This window comes from Petaurus breviceps, unplaced genomic scaffold (assembly GCF_028583685.1).
Source record: "Petaurus breviceps papuanus isolate PSGF00001 unplaced genomic scaffold, PetGlider_PUasm1.0 557, whole genome shotgun sequence".
Lineage (NCBI taxonomy): Eukaryota > Metazoa > Chordata > Mammalia > Diprotodontia > Petauridae > Petaurus > Petaurus breviceps.
In genome coordinates, this window is record NW_027186375.1 from 73,903 (window position 1) to 83,588 (window position 9,686).

General features: G+C 35.3%; 1 protein-coding gene across 3 annotated transcripts in view; it reads right to left on the bottom strand.

The window, feature by feature from the left end:
- Positions 1 to 880: 880 nt before the first annotated feature.
- The window catches only part of AIDA (axin interactor, dorsalization associated), a 55,313-nt gene continuing 46,507 nt past the window's right edge, over positions 881 to 9,686 (bottom strand). For 2 of the 3 annotated variants that reach the window (XM_069102820.1, XM_069102819.1), the window contains 3 exons: positions 8,366 to 8,488; positions 5,413 to 5,530; positions 881 to 5,198 (listed from right to left, as the gene is read on the bottom strand). In XM_069102820.1, the coding sequence (XP_068958921.1) occupies positions 5,102 to 5,198; positions 5,413 to 5,530; positions 8,366 to 8,488 (338 nt within the window). In that variant the 3' untranslated portion in view covers positions 881 to 5,101. Of the gene's footprint in view, positions 5,199 to 5,412; positions 5,531 to 6,409; positions 6,579 to 8,365; positions 8,489 to 9,686 lie in introns of those variants that run through there. The other variant, XR_011171280.1, reaches the window with a different exon arrangement.

Sequence of the window (9,686 nt, forward strand, 5' to 3'; positions counted from 1 at the left end):
TTCAAGGTGTTGCCTTCATTTCCTTCAGCACTGCAGAGATGGGAACAAACACTTGGAAGAGAAAATTATAGATAAGCAATGCTGGCTAACTCTAAATAGCAAGCACTTGTTGGTCCTTATGAACAGACTGACAAAAATAAATACAATGATTTCTAGGTAACACACAATTCCCATTAAGTTTTCCATCTGTTTAATAAATTTTGACTTAAAATTTATTTGGATTTAAGTTAATGCAGTTAATCCATAAATCCTATTTATATTTAAACATTTGGGGGGGGGCTTTTGGGGTTATGTAACTTGCCCAAGGTTACACGGCTAGTTTTTTGGTGTGTGAGTGTTAAGTGTCTGAGGCCTGAACCAAACTCAGGTCCTCCTGACTCTGGGCCAGCGCTTTACTCACTGTGCCACCTAGCTGCCCTAAACATTTTTTTTTTTTAAAAGAATAACTGCTTAGGGAGAAGGTAGTGTTTGATGGCAGGATTCTGACTCAGATCTTAACTGATTCCAGTGGTTGCCCTCTATCTAGTAAGCTACATTCTTTGAACAGAATACTCATCATTCAAATCTCTTATCCATCTTGAGTTTGCTGCCAGGATGGGGTAGAATTTACCCCTAAGTTTGCCAGCAGAGGTAGTGACCATCCATTGTATTGGACACAATTATAGATGAATGTAATTTGAGTAATGGAAATCATGTGTGAATAAAGTGAAATTTCCCAGGTTTCTCTCTAGAATCTTTTCATGCTATCCACATTTTATGCTGCAAATGAATGAAACCCACGTTCATAAAAAGCATGCATTTCTTTCCAGGGCTGGGGAGAATTGGGAGGCATGTCTTCTGGATGAAAATAATTCCTCCCACAGAATAAAGAGAATGCATATAAATGTTACAGATTTATTTTACTCTGTGTTCTGTTCACTGGAACATGGCTGAAATATAGATTTGAAAAGTGACACTGCATCCAAGCAAGAGACAAAAATTTGTAGTATTAACATTTCATAGGATTTACAGTCCTACATGCTACAGTAATTTCAGGAGTAATAACCCAAAGAAGACAGTCTAATAGGGATAATAAACATAATAAAAGAATAGGAAGGAACATACAGTCTATTCCTCCAGCATTGTTGAGTTAGGTTGTTCCACATGAGTGAATGAATTTTCCCAGTAACTGAAGCCCATTCATTTAAGTATCAAAACTTTTTTTTAACTTTCTAAATGTATCACATACTCCCTGCTTTGGTAAAAAGAATATTGTACTTAAATTAACCTTTTCTCGACAAACTGGCATCATTAGAAATATCCATCATTGTATTTTGTGCTATCATAATTTCTTTTAGGGGATACTGATGGAGGTAGTAAGGCTACCTACACTAGCTCTGAATGTTATTCTTTATTTCATTTGTTTTTTCCCCACTGTAAGGTTAACGTTCACTTCTTGCTATCACTATGCCCACTTCTAGCAGCCAGTCACTTGATTGCTGTCAGCTTAGAAATCATATTAAGTACAACTTTAAGACGGCTAAATAAATAGGAGTTAGGGATCTGAGGGGGGGTTTCCTGTGTGTAAAGTGCATTAACTTCAGTGCATAGACTGATGACTATTTTGGGGGCTGACTTTTTAAAAAATTTGCTAGTGTGTAAAACTATATTCTAGACAGTTTATCACATCTTCTGATAATGTATGTATTACCTCATCAAAATGGGAGGCCATTAAAAAGCCCTTAACTAACTGTATCCTGACTGTAGATTTTAAATATAGGTGAGTTTTCGCTCCATGTGATAGTATATGAATCCCAGGGAAAATCATGTTTGCTGATGATTCAATACAATATTGATGAAACCTGTAAACAGTAATGAGCATCTGGATTACATACATATCACCACATTATCATATATAACTTGAAAACAATGCTTCAGTAAAAGACAGTTTGTAGGCACTTCAAAGCACACTACTTAGAACACATATTGTATAGGTTAAGATTTAGAATTTATAACTGAGCCTATCATGAGGTATTACAAGTCTGAAACTTAAAGAGTGGAAAGTTGATTACTTTTGAGGCCTGCCCCCTTCCTTTAAATTCCACACCTTAAATTATATTAGCATGATTTTAGAATGGCATATAAAAGGTGCAAAAGCTTTTAGCAAGGAATAAGTGACTGTTTCTTTAACACTGAAATTAAGAATCTGTTAAATTATCACATTACATTTGAGAGAAATGAAAAGGGACAAATCAAAGTTTAATCACTATTATAGAAGAATAAAGTTAATTTTTTTTCATATCCTCCCACATAGTGATTCTCCAGCCCTTTAAAAGATCAAGAGTGGGAGAATTTTTTTTAAGATAAGATATTCCATACTTCACAGTAAAGAACATGTTTTTAACATTAGTAAAATAACAAAAAGTTTTATTACTTGATCCACAAACACAAACTCTGAATATATCTATGACACCTGGACATGTAACACAATGCTGAGTCAAAAAGTTGTAAACACCAGTTGGATACAGATTCCAGTTAGGTAGATGATCACAGTAGCAAAGCTAAAGCCAACCTAATCATTTACTCAGAATGAGAACTCTTTCCCTTTCCATAACTCTTTTACCCCTAAGTAATTTCTATAGTATGCTCTTCAGGAAAACACATGGACATAGCAATGAAATTTAGAAAAACTCAAACCTGGCTTAACACAAACCAATCTACAACCGTCATAAAACTTTCAAATCACATACAACTAGTTGTACCATGTTCCCCCCAGAAAAGCCCAAGGTTGGAGTGTCACTGTAGAAATGTCACAAATCATATTTTAAATTATTAGATTGCACTCCAAAAAAAATTAGCTGTATTGTACTATAGTAGTCATCCCATCCAACCATGAAATTTATTTGCTCACTTGCTAGTGCTACCATGTAAAATTCATTCAACTGCACAAAGCCATCTTATTTGTGAATCAGCAGCGCTCTATCTTGGAAAGACAAATGTGCAGTGTCAGCATAGTTACTGCTCACTGCTACAGATCAGTAAAAAAAAAAATCCATCATATAAAGGAAGACTGTAAATTGCTTAGATGTGGGAACACACCAAATAGTATAAAATTTAATTTAAGTGACTAGTTGGTTTTTATGCAATAACAAGTGCTTACATCAGAAAACTGAAGCACAGTCAAACTTAGCTGAAAATTCTTCAGATGGTTTTCCTAAGGCACTAGTGCTTCTAAATCACACTTGTGAAGCAAAAATGTTACTTTTTCATATAAACTACATGAAATTAATTTCATGCACATTTCCTTAATCTATTTTTACTGCATTCCCATCAACTGAGGTTATTTTAGTAATTATTTTTATGGTCTTATCATCATCGAGATTTACTGAATAACTCAGAGGCTTAACAGTACTATGGGAATTTTATATTATTTGAAGATAATGTGATATTTGTTAGCTCCAAATGCAAGAGCTCTTTTAAACTCAGATAAGAAGAATATGAAAATGTTTCCCCTCTCCCCCCCCAAAGGAATTAATCCAGTCCAGACTGAGAAAAGGGAGAGAAATTTTATCAACTACTGATAGTTTATATAATTTATTTAAACTGTCTATCCAGGATGAACAAAAACTGACCTAAACAGAGAGCTGAAAGCAAAGACTATTATATCCCTTAAAAGCAAGAGGGGATAAAAACTGCATTATCTGTTGGAGTTTACCTAATAAAATTGTTAAAGAATTATGTGGTACAGAAAGCAAATGAGCTGAGTGGTACGACTGATTATACAATAAAAAATAAAGCTAGTATTGACAATGCATTCACTTGGTGCTGGATTTTTTTTTTTACTATAATATATGAAAGTATGTGCATATACTACATAGTCCACATAAAGCACACAACAGACCTTAAAAGGAATGTATTAAATATCCCACCTATTAAGTATATGAAAGGTCTGCTTAGGTTTTATTTATGTCCCTTTATTAAGTAAAAAATTAAGTAGATATTCAAATTATAAGGTAATGACCTGCATCTTTTCATTTAGATGACTTAATACATCTGAATAGAAAATAAATGGTAATCCTAGCTATCTATCTCAGAAACAAAATTTAGAGTAACTTTCCAGACTTGTATACAAATTGCTATAAGAGGTATGCAGGTTTTCCAAGGATTCACAATCAGTTTTCAGAAAAACAGCAATAACCCCTTCAGATATCTTTAGGGAATTGACTGAATTCAAACATTTTTGGACTAGACAGCTTAGAACCATACAAAAGGTTATTTCAACCACATCATAGTAGCTGAACACTGTCACAAAATAAAAAATTACTTAGACACTCTAGGTGCCTTATATTTTAGAATCACTTAGCAAAGGAAGAGCTCTGAGTAAGAAAAAAAGAAACCTGGGTGACCATTCCCTTAAATATCTAAAAAGAATCCAGCTCTTCAAATAAGTTTTACCTCAAGTCATTTGGTAAGTGGGCTGCTGAAATCTGGAAAATAAGCATTCTCCCCTGATGAGACTGAACTATGTTCATGGTAAAGTTATGAATTCTTCTGCAGCCTCCCCATAACCAATCACCTGGTACTGGTGAGTGGTGAGCCATCCCCGATATAAACCCTTGTAAAGTTTACCAATTCTGGTACCTGGCAAATTTCTCTTGCATTGGACAACTCCTACCCTAAGCAGTAAAGACCTGGAAATAAACACATGGATTCAACGGAGTGTACGGAAGCAGAGGTGAAGTAGGGGAGTAAATCCTGCACAGGAGATGAGTACTCCTTCCTGCTCTGGTGTTAATTACTATAGTAAGTAAATTTAAAACTTAACCTTTACCATGTACACATATCACTCACAAGTCAAAGACTTGTTTCAAAAATCTGTGGAAAAACTCATATGCTAAAGGAGCTGTTTATGAATGAATGCAGTCCTCCTGGTGTCCATTGATGGCCTGGATCGTAAACATCTCTGGGTTGTGGCTGTGGAACAGATCACACTTTTCATTTATTGGCATGAGGAGGGCTGGTTTCCTAGGAGCCTACTGAAGGATCAAAGTGCTACACAGAGCTACCATGACTTTGTAGTGAGGGGTTCGATCACAAAAGTTTTAGGATATACATGCCATGGTCATTCCTTGTGCAAAGTTTGATGAAGGTGAAGATAAAGTGGTTTCTTGGTCAACAACTGCAGTTTCTTTCTTTTAAAGTCAGTGGGTTTCTTGTATCTGGAACCACAACAGAAGGCATATTGTAAATAAACTTCAGTGACTAATGTTTTCAAGATAATGAAGATTAATTTTTAGTATCTGAAAGATCAAAGTTTTAGGATTCTCACTCTGCTACAGAGAACCATGTTATCTTTCAATGGGGGAGGTAAATAGACAGGTATGTCACTCAGATGCCACTAAACAAGTATTAATTTACATGTATATCACTTACAGCTCTATTATAATCGGCCCAGGTTTAATTTCATCCATCTCCATGAAAGCAAAACACTTGGTGCTGGTAAACCTTTTCTTGGGCTTATAATGTTTGAATTCAAAGAAAATAGCTGCACCTGAGGGGGAAAATAAATTCACATAAGCAACAATATAGTCAATATATTTCTGCTGAGTTAATCCATTTCCACCTATAGGGAGCAGCACGTGGAAAAAAATAGCAGTTGGCACAATTTTAGTAACCTGAATCAAGTATATTTTTTCTCAGTTTATTATAGCTATTTAGAACTTATTGTGGTGCTGACCAAAAACTGTCTTCTGTAAGCTAGACTAACTCAAATTTATATAAATCTTGTGAATGGCTAAGATCATAAAACACCAAAGCATCTTTAAAAATACATAAAAAGATATTAAGGATGATAGGAAACTTATCACATTTATCTGGTGATCAAGTTTAAAAGTCACTGGATGGAAATGCATTTAGGTTGGCAGGGTGCTTTAAAGAGATACTGAAGGAATTTTAACTACAATCACTCAATCGCTCTTACAATTAGTCTTTTCCATAACAAAAAAAAAATACAAATCTTTCAGATGTTTCTCAGTTGAAGTGGTATCAATTACACTACAGGAACAGAGGAAGTACTTCCTTAATAAAATGGTTTAAATAATAATGGTAATTTCTTTACCACTAACTTTTTGGAATAACAAACACCTTATAAAATGAAAGCATAAAAGAAGGTGAGGCTAGAAAAGCAGTCAGTTTTCCCACAGCTAGGAAATGGTGTGATGGGTTTCTTTATTTTTAAGTCCTCAAACCAAACAAGAAAGCTTCCCCCCATCCTCCCCACCCCTAAAAGATGTGTTGGGTTTTTCTTTTTTTTGAGAGAGAGAGAGAAAGAAAATATCACATACCAATTTAGCCAACAGCAATTAATTTCAAAAGAAGATATATGAAAATCGGGGGAGGGAAATCAGGGGAATTTATGTTAACTGGTTACCTATTAATGCTGACTTAAACCGGAACTGTGCTGTATCTTGGATTTTAAAGACCGCCAACACACATCTAATATTTTCACTGATGACAAAACTCACAAGTTACTAGAAGCTTAACAATGTTCAGAAACGTGTGCACAGCCTTGGCACTTGGGTCCAATTGGAGTGCCTCACCTGTCAGGGGGGAAAAGAGAAACCAATCGCTCAGGAGACAACAGGATCTGGGTAGGGGAGAGATAAGCATAAGCGGCCAGGTTTCTCCTACCACATACAACGGGATTACAATGTTTAGGCTGCTGGTGACCTCCCTTTCCCAAAATGAGACCCTCCCAGATCCATAAAATGGCTACTTCCTCCCTTCTACCTCCCATAATACTAGAGGAACTGCCTCCAAGCCAATAAGGAAAGCAGATCAAGTTTATTAGTCTCTTCAAGAAGTTGAGGCGTCTCTGTGATCTAGTGAGCGTGAGGTTAATTTTTTTTTTTTTAAGCAATTGGGGTTAAGTAACTTGACCCAAGGTTACACGGCCAGTTTTTCTGTGTGGGTGTTAAGCATCTGAGGCCGGAACCAATCCCGGGTCCTCCTGACTCCGGGGTTGGCGCTCTTACTCACTGTGCTACCTAGCTGCCCCAAAATGAGAATTCCCCCCCCCCCTTTTTGGAGGGCAATTGGGGTTAAGTGACTTGCCCAAGGTCACACGGCTAGCTTTTTTTTAGTGTTAAGTGTCTGAGGCCGCATTTGAACTCAGGTCTGGTGCTCTATTCACTGCGCCACCTAGCCACCCCTGCATGAGGTTAAATTAATATTTGAGAATGGTGAGAAAGATCTCAAGTGTTTTTCATTTTTAGGAAGAATCTTTTTAAAAACTGAAAGTTTCTTTTGAATTATTCATCTATCACCAGCAAATAATGTATTTTTACTAATCCCTTGGCATGCATAGCTCTGTGCTACATGTCATGCCTAAGCACAAACACAAAGGCAAAATCTATGATGAGGCCATTCCTCATAAGGACAGGCAGCCTGGAAAACTTTATATAAACAATCACCAAGTGTGCACCTTAGCACTAAGCCAAATTGGGGTAAAAGGAGTTTCAGAAATTAAATCAGAAGGCCTGGGAGTGTGAAGGGACTCAAACTCTGAAAACAGTTTTACTTTTAGCATCTTGTGAGTCACGTCATCAAGGACAGAGAGGTGTGCTAAAATGGAAAAGTTAGCACATGAAAACTTCCCCTGCTTGTATAACATAACATTTACAGTTTTCAATGAAAGATCTGAGTAATACAAGGAAAAGCACATTTTATTAATAGTTCTCATTCACATGACATCTTCCAACCTGAAATTCTTCCCCAAATACTTATTAAGCACCCATTCTGCTAATGTTCTTTCCAACAGCACTCCTGAATGTTTGCCTCACACCAAATAGAGAAAGAAAACATCAGATATTTCCTGGAAAGTACTCTTGAGAGTTCAGAAAATGAACCGGTGCACTGACTGCACTCATTTTGTTTGTCTTCTCCAAAGAATGAAAGTTTGAGAAACTATATATAGTTAGGATGGGAATCTCAGAAGACACAGAGTTTTCAGAATCTCTTTTTAAAGGGGACAGTCTAAGAATCACATGATCAAAATCACAAAAAAGTATTGCGTTCTCAAGCATTCTTTAACTGATGCTTTTTCAAAGGTTTTATTTTGCCCTCTTCCCCTTGTTATTATATTCCTTGTTAAGGAATTATAGTATCATCCTTTCTTTATGGATAAATATAGAGGGAAAAGTGGTTTCAACCCTAAGTAGTGGCTTTGTTATTACTGAGCACCTCTAGTTCATTAAGAAAGGAAAAACCAAAAGGAAGTTTGCTTCTAAGCAAGTTTTTATTAATTATATAATTGGGTAATGTAGTCATATAAAGCCTATACATTAAAGTCCTTGGACACCATTTCTTCCTCTTTAATGTTACAAACCTTTGGTTAATTTTTCGATGTGTTTCTGAAGTTCAATATCCACATTAAAGTGAACATATGTATCCTCCTTCCTTGAAGCCACAGGAGTATCTTGCACAGGGGTTAAATCTATGCCATTCAGATCTATAGAAAAAGAAAGTTTCTACCATGAACCATGAAATACAAATACTAAATACAAAGAAAAAATAGACCATGAAATCACTTAAGTTATACCTATATTGTCTTCACACAAATGTTATCATTAAATGATTCCAAAGTTTTACCAGAAGCAATAATTTTCCTTTTTCTATGTGGCCTTAACAAACACCTATTTTTTTTTCCAACTGGAGAGCAAAGTAGCAGAAAACACTAACTAAAATACTGAATTCAATGTGAAATTTAGAGACAAAAATCTATAGACAGAATTCCATTACTATGAAACTCCAAAGTGACACCCAAGTCCTTTAATCATATTGTACTTCCATTCTGCTAAACATTTCTTGAAATGAGTCTTTAGGTAGGTCACAGAATCACAATTTAAATTAATCCAAAAAAGAATTAAGTGCCTGCTATGTTATGTATAAGGCCCTGTTAGACACTTACTGGGATGTGCGTTCTATTTGCTATAACCAAACTGGACCTAGAGCAACCAAGTGGTGCAACAAGTGCAGATTAGATTGTAGCTTTTATCCTTTAGAGATAACATTCCACTGGCTTAATTACTGTTGAACACTGAGGTGCTTCTATAGCCTCTTAACCAATCTATGTCCTGAAATAACATAAATTCATTGCATTTAGCAATTTGAGTCCATGAAGTGTCTTAAGACCAAACAGAAAGGAATGCTTCATGGCACAATCAAATGACAATGGCAGAGGCTTGAATTCACACTCAATTTTACAAAAAAAAAAAAACATTTTTAAAAACATTTCTTAACATGCCTCCTTAATTATAAAATCGTCTTATACGTGATTTTAAAAAATCTAAAAATGTTTTTACAAAGCTAACCACTGTTAGCTTCAAGTAACATATTTGTTTCAGAAGTTAACAGCCCATCTCCTCCCATTCCTATTTACTGCCATAGCTTAAATAAAATCTCTCCCGGTGATATGACCAAATTAGGGGACAGTCAAATAGGCAACTTGCACCAATTATGCAGTTGTTATTGGATAAGACATAGGAAAGTAGCTTCAGTTATTTTTTATAATTGGTTGATGTAAATGTAAGCTATGTAAAAAAAAGTCCAATTCTATTAATTGGACTAATTATAATATATATATAATTAATATAATAATTCTATTAATATAATTAATCTAATAATTCTATTAAATCTCTGCTCAAAGT